The 16,422-nt window shown below is 49.3% G+C and overlaps 9 protein-coding genes across 9 annotated transcripts; 5 read left to right on the top strand and 4 right to left on the bottom strand.

Annotated features, from left to right (window-relative positions):
• Window positions 1–153: 153 nt before the first annotated feature.
• Bathy11g02380 (predicted protein) lies at window positions 154–522 on the bottom strand (the record flags this gene model as incomplete). The annotated part of the gene is made up of 1 exon (XM_007510098.1): window positions 154–522. One exon carries the CDS (start codon window positions 520–522, stop codon window positions 154–156), a length of 369 nt encoding a protein of 122 aa, XP_007510160.1.
• Window positions 523–1,226: 704 nt separating this feature from the next.
• Bathy11g02370 (predicted protein) lies at window positions 1,227–3,368 on the top strand (the record flags this gene model as incomplete). Its single annotated transcript, XM_007510141.1, has 1 exon — window positions 1,227–3,368. The coding sequence occupies one exon, from the start codon at window positions 1,227–1,229 to the stop codon at window positions 3,366–3,368; it is 2,142 nt and encodes a 713-aa protein (XP_007510203.1).
• A 1,189-nt stretch (window positions 3,369–4,557) lies between these two features.
• Bathy11g02360 (predicted protein) lies at window positions 4,558–5,229 on the top strand (the record flags this gene model as incomplete). The annotated part of the gene is made up of 1 exon (XM_007510362.1): window positions 4,558–5,229. The coding sequence occupies one exon, from the start codon at window positions 4,558–4,560 to the stop codon at window positions 5,227–5,229; it is 672 nt and encodes a 223-aa protein (XP_007510424.1).
• Window positions 5,230–5,291: 62 nt separating this feature from the next.
• On the bottom strand, window positions 5,292–5,960 carry Bathy11g02350 (predicted protein; the record flags this gene model as incomplete). The annotated part of the gene is made up of 1 exon (XM_007510093.1): window positions 5,292–5,960. One exon carries the CDS (start codon window positions 5,958–5,960, stop codon window positions 5,292–5,294), a length of 669 nt encoding a protein of 222 aa, XP_007510155.1.
• A 274-nt stretch (window positions 5,961–6,234) lies between these two features.
• Window positions 6,235–8,934, top strand: Bathy11g02340 (predicted protein; the record flags this gene model as incomplete). The annotated part of the gene is made up of 1 exon (XM_007510262.1): window positions 6,235–8,934. The coding sequence occupies one exon, from the start codon at window positions 6,235–6,237 to the stop codon at window positions 8,932–8,934; it is 2,700 nt and encodes an 899-aa protein (XP_007510324.1).
• Window positions 8,935–9,120: 186 nt separating this feature from the next.
• Bathy11g02330 (predicted protein) lies at window positions 9,121–9,768 on the bottom strand (the record flags this gene model as incomplete). Its single annotated transcript, XM_007510030.1, has 1 exon — window positions 9,121–9,768. The coding sequence occupies one exon, from the start codon at window positions 9,766–9,768 to the stop codon at window positions 9,121–9,123; it is 648 nt and encodes a 215-aa protein (XP_007510092.1).
• A 403-nt stretch (window positions 9,769–10,171) lies between these two features.
• Window positions 10,172–12,373, bottom strand: Bathy11g02320 (predicted protein; the record flags this gene model as incomplete). Its single annotated transcript, XM_007510146.1, has 1 exon — window positions 10,172–12,373. The coding sequence occupies one exon, from the start codon at window positions 12,371–12,373 to the stop codon at window positions 10,172–10,174; it is 2,202 nt and encodes a 733-aa protein (XP_007510208.1).
• Window positions 12,374–13,148: 775 nt separating this feature from the next.
• Window positions 13,149–15,017, top strand: Bathy11g02310 (predicted protein; the record flags this gene model as incomplete). The annotated part of the gene is made up of 1 exon (XM_007510352.1): window positions 13,149–15,017. One exon carries the CDS (start codon window positions 13,149–13,151, stop codon window positions 15,015–15,017), a length of 1,869 nt encoding a protein of 622 aa, XP_007510414.1.
• A 219-nt stretch (window positions 15,018–15,236) lies between these two features.
• On the top strand, window positions 15,237–16,328 carry Bathy11g02300 (30S ribosomal protein S5; the record flags this gene model as incomplete). The annotated part of the gene is made up of 1 exon (XM_007510224.1): window positions 15,237–16,328. One exon carries the CDS (start codon window positions 15,237–15,239, stop codon window positions 16,326–16,328), a length of 1,092 nt encoding a protein of 363 aa, XP_007510286.1.
• Window positions 16,329–16,422: the final 94 nt, after the last annotated feature.

Here is a 16,422-nt window from a genome sequence, read left to right as displayed (position 1 = left end):
AGGTTGTTTGAAGAGTAGTTTTAGTAGTAGTAGTAGTAATAGCAGTACTCGTTTTAGTATAATAGTAGTAGTAATAGAGCGCGATCCCATCGCTCGTCATCATCGTCGTCGTCGTCATCATCATCACACGACGAGCGCGATCCAACAAACAAACTAATACCCGGTCAAACTCCCACCTCTCCCGATAATCTCCCCGACGCAAAACCACGCGTACGTCTCTAACCCGAACAAAACCGCCACCCCTACTTCTTTCACGCTCATCTCGTCCACTTTCTGCCACCGTTCTTTGACCACTCCCGCTTCTCGTTCGGCCGTTTCGATCGCTTTCGGGATTCGGGCGAGATTGGTATACAAAAGTTGCTTCGGGAGCTTCGCCGCTTGCTGCTCGTCTTTGACGATAAACTCCGCATTTTTCGCGATGGACGTTTCCAGAGACTTCTTTATCGACGGTAAGACGGTGTTCGTGACCGTCGTCGCGGATTCGAGCGCGAGCGTTCGCGCTTTGTGCACGTATCTCGACATCTCTCTCTTCTTTTTCCCTAAAATCTAATCTTATAATAATCTTTCTCTCTCTCGCTCTTTCTCTCTCTCTCTCTCTCTCTCTCTCTCTCTCCCCTTTTCCTTCGGTGTTCAAACGCAACAACAGATCTCCGTATCAGATCTCTCAAACTCTCTCTTCGTTCCTTCTCTCCTCGTCTTTCCAAGAAGAAACAAACAGAGCAAAAAGGTTTTAAAAATGTGACTGAAGTGGAGCTCGTTGAGGAATAAAAAACAAAGAAGAGCGCGAATTCGCGCCTACTGGGTAATAATAGGGTTTAACATTAATTGGCCGAAATATCTTTTTTCACGTATTTTCTCTCTCTTTGGTGCAATCGCTTCAGAAAAGAATCGCCTCACTCGCTGCTTCTCTAAACATAGAGTACATACAGATTGTTTTGCAGACAAAAGGAAGAGAGGAGAAGACTCTAAAGAGAGAGAGAAGTAAATATTGAGTAACGGGGTTCGAATTTTGTTCTTTTTTCTTCGCGCAAAAGTGCGAGAGGAGTAATAACTACTCTTAATTCATCAGAACGACACGCGGGGATTTTGTTAAAAGTGCGGAAGAATTTAATCCTTCCGAGAGAGATTAAGCGGAAGTCGTTTTCTACGCCTCTTCCTACTCCTTTTTAAAGAGAAGAGCGGAAGAAGAAGGGGTTTCTTTCGCTTCGTGAAGAAAGAACGAGAGAATGGCGGTGAATACTCTCGAGAGCGAACAAACGACGACGGAAACATCGACGACGATGAAAACGCTTTCGAAAGCCCCGAAGGCGGCTTTGATGATGTTGATGATGTTCGTCGGCGTCTTTTCTGTCGTTGCATTGTTCAACGAGAGAATGATAAACGTGCTCTTCCCCGAAGGGAACATCGGCATTCGAGTGGTGATGTTGGGAACAACAGCAATCGCGATGACTCTTGGGTCCGCTTTTGTGTTTTACAAGAAGAGAAAGAGGAGGATTTGTACCGCGACGACGCGCGCGGGCGACGGCGCGAGGAGCGACGCGGAGAATAACGGTAACATCGCAGAGAGGACAGAGGAAAAGAAGAACAAGGACGAGAATAGCATGAATAAATCGTCTTCTCAACCGGGATCGCCGGTAACGCCGCCGCAGTCGTCTTCGAAAACGTCTGCGTCGAACGCGTTCAACTCCGCTTCCGGTAGTAAAAAAGGAAGCAGGAACAAAGGCGGCGCGAAGGAAGTGAAAATCGACGACGAAGCGTTGGAGGAGTTCAAGTTGCAACAAGAGCGTCTCAAAAACGAACGATTGGAAAGAGAGAGGATGATTTTTGAGAGAGAAGAGGCGGAGAGAATCGCTCGAGAGGCAAAGGAGAAGGAGTTGATTGAAAAGAGACGATTGAGAGCGTTGGAGCACGAGGCGGAGTTGGAAAAGTTACGGTTGAAGAGGTTAGCGGAGAAAGAGGAAGAGGAGAAGAAAAAGTTAGAAGAAGAGGCGAAGAGTAAAGCGAAGGAGAGCAGTTACAATGCGAGCAACGAGATGCATCAGCAACATAACGTGGCCGAGGCGCAAATGTATCAGCATCAACAGCAACATCACCGAGGAGGAGGACCGACGAGTCCGAAACAGATTCCGTCGCCGCACTTTAACCTGCCGAAACCACCTCCGGGTCCGCCACCCGAGCATGTCGTGCGTGCCGTACGCGCGAAGCAGCAAATGACGTCCGCAACTACGTCTGTTAAGATGAACGAGACGCCGTTGCCTCCGATGGCGCCGATTCATCTCGACGAGTTGCACAAGGACAAAGCCGCGCAGAGAGAAATTTCAAGATCCGCAGTTGGACCACCTCCTGGATTTGGTAGCATTGGAGGCGGCGAGCATCTTTCAATTGGTGGTGAAGATAGAGGTCATCAGCCGGCGCATTTGCTTGTCCATCAACGCACGGATTCGTTCGCTTCGGACGGAGCGTTGAACGACGTTTTGGGCTTGACGTTCTCCTCTTTGGGCGACGACGTGTTCGGTCCATTTGACGACGACGACGACATTGCAAAAGTGCGTCAACCGAACGTTACGGGGCAACCGCCGTTACCACCTGGTCCACCGCCAGCGCAACCTTTAGCAGCGCAACAAATGCCGAACAACACGGAAGTGCGAGAATGGCTTCGCATGCTCAACTTGGAACAATTCGCCGAGATTTTCGAACGAGAATCCATCGTGATGAGCGATTTAGTCTTGCTTCGCGAACGCGATTTAGAATCGTTAGGATTACCTCTTGGGCCAAGGAGGAGAATTGCAGCGTCAGTAGCGTACATGTCCACAACCACAACGGCGTCGACGAATACGAATAGTGCTAATACCGCTGCTACTACCAGTGGCCCGCCAAACAGTAGTCCGACTCCGCCTCTGCCGCCACTGTCTTTGTCGTCGCGAGGCGCAGGGCACGACAGATCTCCCAGCAAAGATGGTTTTTTGCATCAAAACCAAATGTTATACCACGGGTACTCGGCTTCTGATGGTTTGTTCGAAGTCGACGTGGATGATCTCGTCCCCGTCGTCGAAGAAGAACCGAGCATAAAAGAACCGTCGCCGATTATGGTTGAAGCGGCGGCCAAGATCAAAATCGCCTCGGCGACGATGAAAGTGCCGCAAGAGTTTTACGATTGCATCACGTGCGAAGTTATGTTAGAACCAGTCATCACGAGCGACGGTCACTCGTACGATAGAAACTCCATTGCGAGATGGTTGGAAAAGCACGACACGAGTCCGATCACTGGCGAGAAATTGGCGCAGAAAAAACTGACGTTGAATCACTCTTTGAGAAGTTCAATTTTAGCCTTCGCGGATGATTACTGCGCGCCTTTACCGAGAGAATAATAGGAAACACGCATACTAGACGATATATGTATAATAGAGAGAGAGAGAGGAGTAGTAGGGATACACGTATTAATGAAAGGAAATCATCGATAGTAATGATCAATACTAAAATTTAACCATAGCAACGTTTGCGCGTGTCTTTTTTCGATTGAATACTTTAGGCTCAGTTTAAATTTGTACATCATCTTTCGCACTCAGCTTCATACTCGACAAAAAGTTTTTAAGTCATCATTGCCTTGAGTATCTGACTACTCGCGTCTTTCCTCGTCACACCAGTCGCTGCACATTTTATCGCGACCCCGTCATCGATTAAAAGACCAAAAACCTTAGTATATTCTCCGTCGCCGCGAGCGCTCTCTCGCTCGGAAAACGCCGCCGAAAGAACGAAAGAGAGAGGATAAAGAAAAGAAACAGAGAAACTCTCGGAAACGCGCAAACGACCGGCTCAGTTTAAAAATGTTATATCACCGTACTAAACTCATCCGACACTCTTCTTTTCCTTCATCATCGCCGTCTTGTGTGTGCTTTCATGCATATATGACGCACGCACATCCAAAGGTTGTTTCCGAGAGAAAAAAACGAGCTCGATACACAGAAGAAAAGAGTTCCACGAACAGGCTCAGCGCAAAGTGTCTCGTCACCGCCAAGTGTGCCCGCGCACCACTCGGACGAAATCAGATTCAACATTTAACAGATTGTATACATCATTGCCTTGTAAACATCTCGCCGTTCCCTTCTGCATCATCGCGCGCGCTATACGAAGGAACGAAAAACAAAGAGTTACGAGATACAAAACCAAACCTCTTTTCTTCTCTCTTGGAACGTGTAGGCTCAGTGATTCTTGTTCAGCACGGGTCACCCTCGCGCGCGTTTCCTCCTCCTGCGCGCGCGACGGTGAAATCAGCATCTCAGGTTGAATCTATTTTGACTTACATCATCGCCTTCAAACGCGCGCGCGCGAAACGCGCGAAGTGTGTTTGATCAGATCGAAAAGAGAGAGAGAAAAAAAAAATTGACGTTTTTCCCACAAAAGAAAACCCCCTTCTGACTTTTCCCCTAAAAAGAATAAGGATATAATATGCAACAACTCGCTGCTGCTCGAACGAGGACGAACACTCCCTCGTTCTCTCGAGATGACCATCGTTACTCGACGACGACGCGTCGGAGGACAAAACGGAAAGCCCCTTTTATGCCGCGCGTTTTCGACGGTGAAAGTAAAACGGAAGAAGAACGCGATGAGAATTTGGACGAGAGAGTTTTAACAGAATCTGACGCGGATTGTTTCGTAAACAGGAATCGAAGACAGATGCTGTTGGCATCATCGACCGCAGCTGCCTTTTCTGCTACGAACAACATCGCAGCTTTCGCCAAGTCATCGGAGTGGGCGAGTTTAAACGACGGCAGCGCGCCTGGTTTAGCGTCTCCCCCTCCGTCGAATGCAGACCCAATCATAAAGAAAACAGAGCGACTGGGTTTGAAATACGAGTTATTAGCGTCTGGAAGCGGGGAGGAGGAAGTAGAAAGAAACGACGTCGTCGACGTGGATTACGTCATGCGACGCGCGAATGGGTATTTCATTTACTCCAACGCGGATTGCGGCATCGGATGTGGAAACGGCGACCCGGAACGGTGGGCCATCGCGGACGGGTTCGTCGATACTATTCCGGAAATGGTAGTTGGGATGAAAAAAGGCGAAGTGCGGAAGTTTTTAGTGAAACCAGAGTTTGGGTACGCGAGCGCGCCGAAAATTTTAAAACCGCAACCGCCTGAGTTTGGGCAAAGACGACAGATTGAAGCGCATTGCACCGAACCGCTTTTGTTTGAAGTTCGCGTAGTTAAAATTCGCAAGGCGGCGCGGTGACAAACTTCGACGAGGGAAAACTACTACTCATTCGGCAACGACAACATAATGATATATAATAATTAAAACGCGTTTCTGCTCTCGTAGTCCTTAATCTCATCCTCCGCTTTATCCAAAATCTTAATCAAATACGCCTTGTTATACGCCGTGCTCTCCGGATCGAACCCGTTCGGGTACTCGCTCTTCGCGCCTTCTTTACTCGACATGGAAACCTGAAACGCAACCTTCGCTTGCGCATTCCACGTGTTCGCGTACCCGTAAAACGACTTCCCGTGTTGGTATTGGTACTTATCGAACCAATACGTGCGATATTCCTCGAACTCCTGCAATTTCGCCGGATCGTACTGTTTCTTCGTTTGGTCGTAATCTTTCCCGTTGAGAATATCTTTCGTCATGTTGATCATCTTCAACGTCTCCTCGGCGAATTCCGCCGGGGCGGCTGCTTCCGCTTCTTCCGCATTCGTGAAAAAACCAAAAGCTGTCGCACACGCGCTCAGAAGTAACGCGTTTCTTCGCGTAGACACCGCCTCCTTTTCGACGTCGTCGTTCGATGTTGAAGAAGAACACATCTCTCGTTCACTCATCGCAGAAGAAGATACGTTTTTCCTCATCATCCCGTTTCTTCTCGCTTTCGTCGCCAAAGCGTTTGTTTGTTGCGAAAAACCACCCGACGATTTCGACGACGCGCCTCGGCGAGAAGAAGCACGGGAGGACGATCGAGACGACGGCATCGTCGTTTTTGACGCCGAGAAAGAGGCGGAGATGTTCATCTCGTGTGTTTCGTGTGCGCAGAGGAGAGAGAAAAAATGGATAAATTGGAAAAAATTTAATTGACCAAAAAAAAGAGAATTCCATCGCCACTTGTGTCGTTGAAAAGTTCTTTAAAGCGTGTGCTACCGAGACGCGAGAACTTACAAGAAAGCGCTTCTCTTTCTCGAGGAGGAAGCGCGAGAAGAGTGACCGAACGCGTTTGGGTGATTTTTTATACGCGCACTGCGCGATACGATGCCGAGATACAACCCGAAAAAAGCCTCGGCGAAAGCCGCCGGGAAACCAACGTTCGAGAAAGACAAGCGACGCGAATCGACCGGTTTGACGAAGCAGTTTACCAAAGGAACCTCTTCTATTGATTTCGTGAAAACGAAACGGAAAGTCGGGAAGAAGATCAAGAAAACGAACAACACGAACACAGACGCGAAAGTGACGTCGAAACGCGTGAACGTTTTGGAACAATCCGTGGCGGCGAATGCATCGAACGATGGGACGTTGCGAACGAAAAGAGGGACGGGGATGCAAGAACTCGTGAATCGAACGACGCACCACGCGGGGAAGACGAGGAAAGAAGCGTTGGAAGGGATGTTGGAGTTACTTTCGGAGTTTAAGCAGGAAGCTTTGCTCAGTCGGAGGAACGGCGGGAGCGCGGACGCGAACGCGGTGTGCGAAGCGGTGTGCGCGAGGTTCGTGGACGCGGACGCGGACGTGAGGAAGAGCGCGTTGGAGTGCCTGAGAGATGGGTTATTACCCGCGTTTCAAAACGAAAACGGTATTTCGCCTCACGCGGATTCGATTATCTTGAGGTGTGGGGCAGCGTTGACGCACGTGGACGCGAGAGTGAGAGAAGACGCGCCGAAAGCGTTGAAGGCGGTGATTGATTTCGCGCCGAGAGCGATGGTGACGAGACGTGCGCCGAGGGAGACTTTAGGTCGGTTTAACGCCGCGTTGTTGGATTCAGGCGAGGAAAGAGCGAAGAAAGGATCCACGGGTGGAAATATCGATACCAAAAGGGACGTGGAAGGGAAAATTACGTCGTTGGAATGTTGCGCTGCGTTTTTAATAGCTTTAGAGAAGGAAAATAGTTTTGGCGCGAGTAAGATAAAGATGACGTCAGTAAGTCGTGGTGGTTTTCGAGTAAACTTTCGAAACGACGACGAAGAGAACGAGCGCGAATATCCACGAGTTTCGGTTTCTTCGAATCGTTTGTATAAGAATACGAACGAATCGACCACGTTCGACGCGAACTCAGAAACCGAGTCTTCGGAGACCAGGATTGCTTTTCGTAAACTCAGAGCGAACTGCTTGAAAGTGTGGCAAGATTGCGCGGAGACTTTGAGGGATGAACACGGCGTGGACGTTTTACGCGTCGAATGTATGATTCGTGCGATGGAGTGCATTCGATTGTTAACGGGCAGCGCGTGCTTACAAGATGCAACCACAAACGACGCCTTTGAGGTTGAATTCGCGGAGAAAGTCGAAAAAGTTCTTTTAGTATCCCGCGCGTTTCCGGCATCAGCGCCGGGCGGCAGCGGGAGCGCCGGCAGTGGCGCTTCGCAGAAACAAAAACAAGCGCAAAACAAAAGCAACAGAAGAGACGCTAAAAATACTACCGCGACGAGTAACAACGAAGTCTGCGCGAGTTTAGCAAAACATAACGTCGAAGCGTGCAAAGTTCTACTTTCCATCTCGAAACGCCGATTGGTTTCAGAGGCGTATCCAGGTATCGGCTACTCGTCGAGGATGTGGTTGGCGTCTGCTATTACGCCTCCAGGAGTTGTTTTAGACGGAGGTGAAGTTGGGGACAAAGTGGAAACCCCAGATGAGTGGTACGCGGATTTGTTACGCGTCGCGAAAGATGCGTTGTTAGTACATCACGAAGGAATCGTTGATGTATCGTTTGAGCATCTTCGATTTGCGATCGCGCGAGTGTGGAACCAAGTGGCTTCCGGGAACGCATCGGTGTCGAGTACTTTGAATAAAAAAAAGAGCAGTGGGAATATAAACGCGAAGGAAATTGCGGGACTTAAACGCAAAGCGTGCGTGGAAATCTTTTCTGAAATGATTGACCAGAGAAGCGCGAAGAAAGGACGAAGAAAGGACGTCGTCGAACCGTCGCTGGAATGGATCTCCTTCACCTCGAGAGCGCTGTGGACCATGAAGCACAAAGAGCCGAAAACGACGTATCAATTGCTAAACGCCGCGAGACGATTGGCAAACACCGCGTTGACTGAAACCGAAAACGACGATAACGCCGGGATACTCCTAGCGATGCGCAAGATCGAATCTGAAATTGCTCCTTTCTTTGCCGTTTGCGTCCAAGGCCAAAAACCGATTCCTGGACCGTTCACTAAACTTCCGCAAGATGTTCAATTGGAAGCGTTGGCGTTGCTTGGTGCTCTGCCGTCAATATCGGTGATTACCATTAAAGCGCTCGCGGCGGCTGCTTTGCTCGAACCGTTTAAAGGCGCTCCGAGCGCAAACGGAGAAGAAGACGAGGAGGAAGAAAACGGCGAAACGATCGTCGGAAGTGTCGTCGATCTCGTCTCGTTTCGGTTTAAGAACAATTGCGAGCTCGCGTTGGTCGTATCGTTACTCGTCACGTTTCTTGCGGGTCCATCCTTTGCGGAATCACTGGAAGAACAAACGCACGCGCGAAAGCTCGCCGCGAAGACGCGTAAGAAAATATGCGACGCGATTATCGCTTTAGGGGATGATGCCGTCTCTGGCATTCGATTAGCATCTACCGCAATTACGAAAACGATCGAAAAGCGCATTGAAGATGGCGATATGCATGGTGCAGAACGATGTGCAAAAGGGGGCGTCCTGTTAATCGACCGCGCGATGGAACGAGGCGGTACGGATGTAAACGCTTCTACTTGGGAGAATGAATTCGCGGAACTTCGACGAAAATGGGCGCAAACCGTTCAATAGAGTAATAGTAATAACTAATAGTAGGATTAGAGCAAAATAGCATCGCAGCACGCGAACTTAGATGTGTACAATACTCATATAATAAGATCGAACATTCTTCACACAAAAGTCGTAAAAGTCGTTCGTTTTTACATTAGTATCCAAAAATGTTTGTGAATGAATTAAATACGGCGCTAATAAAAAAGTCTACATGAAATCGTACTGATCGTCCACGTCTTGATACTCGTACTTATAATCGTCCAACCCTGCGTCTCCTTTCGTGCTCCCGGTGTTGATAAACTTCTTCTTACTCCCACTCGTCGCTTTCTTACTCTTTTGTTGCATCTCTTTTTCTTTCTTAATCTTTTCGTTCCGAAGCGCCGCGACGTGCGACTCAATCTCCTTCACATCCGCGCCCGGAAACTCGCTCAACGCAACTTTAATGAACGTCTTCACGGCCACTTTATAGTGAGGACTGTTCCTGTGTGTATAAAAGTGTTTCTTTACGGATGCGGTGGCGAGCTTTTCAAAATCCTTCGCGTTTTTTGGTTCGAACGTTTCCAAGTTGAAGTCCTTGAAATCCTCCTCGGAGCCGAACAACTCAATCGCGGCTTTTAAATCAGCCTCTTCGACGAGCTTTTGCTGCCTCAGTTTTTCCGCGATCGGGTCCGCCAAGGTTTCGTCCACGTACGCTGCTTTTACCTCTGCTTTTTTCGTCGTTGGTTTCTTCGTGTTCGGTTTTGCCACCACCGGGACTTCTTCCTCTTCCTCTTCTTCCTCGTCGTCCCATTGCGCTTTCTCTTGGACGACCGCAGATGGTTCGAACTCCTCGTCGTCCCAATCTAAATCGCTCATGATGTTAATATTCTTACGCGTAAAAAAGTGTACTCTCGACGGAAAACAACGCTATTTGGATGTGTGTATCGTGCGCGAGGAAAAGTGACTCGAAAAGTATGCGTGTGTGTTTACGAAGAAGACGGAGAAATTAATCAGGAGTATTTTCCGAAAATGGCAGGTCTTTTTGATCCAAAATGCATCAGAGATGAAAATGTCACGAAAAACGCAGGTAAAAGCGCATCCTTAATTGAGGCGGTTGTATAGCATTAAACGCGCATATCTTTCTCTATTTCTTAAACGCGTTACATTTCTGAGCGTTTATTGCGTTGCGTTTCTCTTGACTTTTGCACTCTTTTTTGCTCTTCTTCTTCTTCTTCTTATAAAGTTTTACTTTATACGTTTTTCGCGCGGACGTCAATCGTCACGTCGACACTTTGACGCTTTCGTTGATGCCGTCGTTTTCATCATCGTTTTCATCGTCGCCTCGCTCTGGGAACGTAGTAAAAGTCGTCGCGTCCCCTCCAATGTCATCATCTTCTTCCCTCTCGACTTTTGCTCCTTCTTCGTCTTCGCCGCCGGTCGGTTTGTGGCGATGAAATTTTCTCACGTCGAAAACGTTCGTATCGAGCGCTAACACCGTTCCCGGGTGGTGACCGGTCACGTACTCTAACATCAGCTCGTCGATGGTAAGTTCCTTCTCCGCGGTCGATTTCTTCGCTCTGTACCAAGAGTAGCTCGTGATGTTTGTTGCCTCGTCCACGTATTTCTTCACGACCACGTCGTGTTTATACTTGATTCTCTGTTTATCCAAGTTGACGTGTTCCGTCGATCCGTCTTCGTACGCGACGAAATGTTCTCGCGTCGCTTCGTCGTAAGATACGACGCACCCGTCGTACCAACCTCCGTCTTCGGGCCATAAGATTGAAAAAAATTTATCCACGCACGCCATACCGAACAGGCGTTGATTCTTCTTCGTAATCGTCGTTTTGTTCAAATCTTTCAAACTGACAAACGTCGCGTTTAAGTCTGGTCTGTTCAACACCGCTTTGGGTTTCCCTTTGCCTTTTTGCACGACAAACGCATCCACGGCCAAACCAGCTGGTTTGTCCGTTTTTTCTCTCAATCGCAACGGTAAAAACATCCAGTGACGAGCGTTGTCGTTCATGGTAATCAACGCCTCTCGCCGTAGTTCGAATTTTTCCGCTTCCCACTTTTCCTGTCTGATCTTCTCTAACCGAGCTTGTTCTTGTTCGATCATTTTGACGGCGATTCGTCCGGACCGTTTTCTATTTTCTCTAGCGCGGTATTCCGCTTCGCGCTTTTCCTTGGCTTCTTGTTCTTTCATTTTCGCCTCTCTCCGTTTTTTGGCGTCCAGGTCGATCGCGCGTTGTCTCGCGTGGAGCGGTATGAACGCGTTCTTTAAGTAACTCGCCAACGCGCGATCTTCACTCCCGGAGGATCTCTCTAATACTATCGCTAACGCTTCCGTTTCCTCTAACGTGCACGAAATTGTTTGCCACGCCGGCTCGACGCCGTCGTAACTAAATACCTCCTTCGCGTCCGCCTCTTTCAGCTTATCCCACCTCCAAACTCTCGGAGACGCGTCGCCGAGCGTGAAGTAATACCGACCTTCGCTGTCGGTGCCGACAGAGTTTCCGTGGACGTCTCTGTCTCGAAGAACTTCCGCCGTCGCGTCGTGGGTGAAATACGTTTCAGTCGATGCTTTTAAATCGGTCTTCCTTTGACCTTTCTCCTTCTCCTTTCTCTTTTTCCTCTCGTTTTCCATTTCCAAGATTCTGGCGACTTTTCTCGCGCGCTCGGCGCGATCCTCCATGTTTTCTTTCACGATTTCACTTTGAACCGCTTTATCTTCGCACAACGCGCACAAGATATCCAATCGCGTCATCGGATCGACCGAGAAAAACGTCTTCAACTTTTTCATCTTCGCTTCGCTCGCATCGACGAACGCGTTTTGCTCATCCAACGGATTCCCGTGCGGAAACTCGTCCGGATTCTCATCCGCGAGTTCGCCGCACAACCAAATCAACTGTCCCTCCCAATCGCCAATCGTCAGCGTTTCCTTCACCACTTCCTTCTCGCCTTCTTTCTCGTCGTTTTCTCCCGAAGAAAACATCAACCGACACATCAACTCGATCAACTTCGAACACTCCTCCGGGAAAAGCAAACCTCGCTCCAACTCCTCCGGTTTGAATATTGGCAGTAACAATGTCGCGCTAAAGTTCACGACGAAGGAAACCACGTGAAAGAAACGCCAATCCGAACGTAAATCCAGCGTCCATCGCTTGTGGTCTTTATGAGATAACGACGAAACGCCGTATACGGAGGACCCTGCTTCCGGGTCAAACTTTGGAAAGTTGGCAACGGAGCGTTCGAACGCGGAGGATGAAGTGTTCTTCTTCGCGTTCGTACCGTCGGCGCGGTGCAAAAATCCGAACTTGCTCGAGTTTGGTTTCTCTTCTTTTGGTGTTGTGCTTTTCTTCGCGTTGTTTTTCTTCTTCTTCTTAAGAGCGGCAGTTTTCGCCGCGAGCGCAGCGTTTGACGACGACTTCTTTTGAATACCACCTTTTGTCTTCGCGTTCGTCTTCTTCGTCTTCGCCACCATCTTTTAAAGTACTCCTCGGGAAAGAAAATCTCTCGAAGAGTAATCCACTCGGGAAAGAATCGAATCGAATCAAATCTCAAAGCGCAGAAGCGAGCGCGCTCTCGCCTCTTCACACACAACACGCAAAACTTCGTTCAGAACTCTCTCTCTCTCTCTCTCTTCAGATTCTCTCGTTTTCCTCTTCTTCTTAAAGCGTCAAAAACACGTATATCTCATCTTTCGAGTGTGTTTTTTAGAGTGGAGTAAGAGAGAAAAAATAACAGTGGAACTTACCTCACAAATGTCATTGGAATAATACACACCAGAGATAAAGACTTTCAGAGAGAGGAGTGAGTCGTATTCGTGGTAGTTTACAGACGCGACAGAGAGAGATAAAAGAGAGAGGAGTAGTATTAGTATTACCACCGTTCGAACGTTCGAGAGAGACGAAAGGAGGAGGCGCGTAAGGGATCACCACGTTTTGGTCTGTTGTCCGTCCCCTTGGGAATTGGAATAATCTCTCTCTCTCTCCGTGATGATGATGATGACTTCTTTAACGAGCAGCGGCGGTTTTGCGACGACGACGAGAATGCGAACGAATGCGAAAACCAACAAAGACACGCGGGGCACTTTTTTTACCACCGCAAACAACAACGCGAGAAGAGGAGGAAGGACGAGGACGACGAAAAGCGCGTCCTCGTGGTCTTCGTTTTCGTCGCGCGTACCACACGCTTCTCTCATCGTACTGAGGAAGGAGTGTACTGAGAGAACGAGAACGAACGCGATCACGGATTGGATGGATTTGAACGACGTGGACATGAACGAGGACGACGATTCGGACGAGGACGAGGACGAGGACGATCCGTGCGTCGTCGCGAGAGACGAAGACGAAGAAGATGATGATGGTGATGTTGAAGCGAGCGAAGCGACGTCGACGAAACCTTCTTCGGCGACGACGAGTGTAACGGAACGAGATGATTGCGTCGAGGAATCACGAGAGACTTTGAAGAAAAAGAAGAAAAAGGGAAAGAAGATAAAAAGGAAGAAGAATAAGACATCGTCCGGGTCGTCTTTGTTGGTGTTCTCTGGAGGGACGGCTATGAACGGCATCTGCGACGCGTTGAGAGATTACACGACTTCGGTCACGCACGTGCTTCCGGTTTCCGACGACGGTGGGTCGACTTCGGAAATTATTCGAGTTTCCGGTGGACCAGCCGTAGGAGACATTCGCAGTCGGTGTTTGCGTTTATCCGACGAATCTACGAGAGAAGCCACCGCGGTGAAGGGGTTATTAGCGCATCGATTACACCCGACGGATGAAGAGTTGGCGAAAAATGAATGGTACAAGATTCAAGAAGGCGATTCGCCGCTGTGGGACGGCATCGATAACGCGTACGCGACAATTATTCGACGGTTTTTGGTTCACTTTCACACGGAAGTTACCACGAACACGCACAAAGAACGTTTCGCGTTCGTGAACGGATCCATAGGTAACTTTTTCTTCGCCGGAGCTCGCATGTTTTTCCGGTCCATGGAAGCGGCGATCTTTTTATACGCGCGAGTTTCCAAGTTACCGAGAGAAACCATGGTCGTGCCGTGCATCGAGTGTGAAGATAACGAACGCGTGACAATTAACGCCGAGTTAACGGACGGAACGATTCTTCGAGGCCAAAACGATATTTCGCACCCGTCCGTGGATAAGAAAAGTTTCACCAAGCAGTTCCACGTGGAGGACGGACGACAAGAGGTTCCGAGCGTCTTCTCTAAAGAATTCTGGACCGATATCATCGAATCCGGAGAGTTCCCGGAAATCGAAGGGAAAGAGTTTTGGGGTGGGATACCACAATCTACGGACGGTCACGCGCGCGTTCGCGACGCGCTTGCCGACGGCAACCTCTCCTCCGCCTCCGAGTTGATCCAAAGCCGTTTGGTAGATTTGACTTTGCGCCCGTTATCCGTCTGGGACGTGGATAAAGCCGTCACCGCCTCCGAGAAGCTCGATTCACCAATCAAGCGCATTTACTACGCCACCGGCGACGGCTCGGATTCTGCTTCGAACGAAATCGGTGAAATCTTCCCGAGAGCGAACAAAACCATGCTCAAACAACTCGAAACCTCCGACGCCATCATCTACGGCATGGGCTCTTTATACACCTCAATCGTCCCGAACTTGATTCTCCGAAACGTCGGCGAAACCATCGCCCAACGAAACTGCCCAAAGATCCTCCTCTTTAACGGTTCCGTCGACCGCGAAACGAGCGGCATGTCCGCCGCCGATTACATCCTCGCCATCGTCGACGCCTTGAACCGAAAACACACCGAATACGCCATCGACTTCCACGTCTCCGAATACGTCACGCACATATTAACCCCAGACGGCGGTCAGTTCATCGTCGACGACGACGCGATAAAAGCCGCGGAATTAACCCGGGATAAAGTGCGCGTCGTCAAAAGCGAATTAAAAAAGAAGAAGAAAGAGAAAACCGCCAACGGACGATACGCGCCTTCCGAGCTCGTCAAAGCCATTTCAGCCGTCGTCGACGAGAACAAAAACAACAACAGTAACAGTACCAATAATAGCGATATTAGTCTAGCAGTAGTAGCAGAAAGCGAAAGCGACGCGGAGAAAGAATCGTTGTCCTCTTCCTCCTCCTCTCCGCGGTGAGAGAGAGGGAGAGAGCGTATACTAGTTTCTTTGAGTCAAATGTTTCCTTCATTTCAAAGAAAAAACTTTACGAAAAACCTCACAAAACACACACGAAAAATGCGTCGAGCACTCACGAACGCGTTCGCGTCCTCGTCCTCTCTTTCTCAAAAGCACAGAGTAGCAGCGGCAGCGGCGGCAGTTAATGCATCGTCGTCGTCAGTTTCTTTCGTTGACGGTATGAGCGGCAACGGGGTAGGATTCGCGCGCGCGAGGAAGAGGGACGTTTTTAGGGAGAATGTGCGATCGATGCACGGGACGAATTACGCGCGAAAGAACGACGGATATATCGACTGGAGGACGGGGACCGCGTGGGATTCATCGAGACGAAAAAGTGAAAAGGATGTCGTTACTGTTGTAGATGATGATGACGGTATGAGTGTGACGAGCAAAAGTGTGAAATCGACGCCTCCGCCGAGGGTGATTTCAGTGCGAGATTTCTCGAGCGAGATGTGGACGAACGCGAGAGGTTCAGGAGGTAAAGGAGGTAAAGATACCAGCAGCGACGACGACGAAGAAGAAGATCCACAATCGACGATCGATGACATCGATTCAGGGAGGAAAATGATGAAAGATTGGACGCCGCGCGAAACGTTGGAGTTCATCGAACGCGGCGCGACTGCGGAAGACCCGAGAGATTTCATGGACGACGAGACGATTCGAGAGTACGAGGCGATGAAACGGAGGATCGACGAAGCACCGGCGAAACAGAAACGGTTTTTGTTGAATCAGGCGTTGAAAGGGCGCGTCTTTTCGAACGTTCAAGACGAGGAGGATCGGGAGAGAGAGGCGCTGGTGAAGTCGTTGAAACAAAAAGTCATCGACGTGAATAGGACGTGTAAAGTGACGAAAGGGGGCGGATTGATGAACTTTACCGCCATGGTGGTCGTCGGGAACGGTCGAGGCGTCGTTGGGTTCGCGACTGGTAAAGCCAACGAGGTTGGCCCGGCGATTGAAAAAGCGACCAAGAAAGCGGCGAGGAGTCTGACCTTTGTCGAACGGTTTGAAAATCACACGATTTTTCACGAATTGCACGGAAAATGCGGTAAAACGAGAGTGAAGATGATGCCGAGTAACTCAGGGAGTGGGAGACGGTGTAACGATATCATCGACGCTATTTGTGAGTTAGCTGGAATTAGAGATTTGAAGGCGAAAGTGCACGGGAGTCATCACCCGCACAACACCGTTCGAGCGGTGTTCGAGGCGTTGGCGAGCATGCAAAGTCCCGGGTCAGTCGCCGCGAGAAGAGGCATGAAGGTGTTCCAGGTTTAATACTACTAATACTCGCGTTTTATTCGTGTTACGCGCACAGAGTTCGTTTTAAACACCTTTTCCATGATGATGTTCTTTGCATCGAGAAGTCGAT

This window comes from Bathycoccus prasinos, assembly GCF_002220235.1.
Source record: "Bathycoccus prasinos genomic : Chromosome_11".
Lineage (NCBI taxonomy): Eukaryota > Viridiplantae > Chlorophyta > Mamiellophyceae > Mamiellales > Bathycoccaceae > Bathycoccus > Bathycoccus prasinos.
This window is presented reverse-complemented; position numbering and strand designations above follow the sequence as displayed.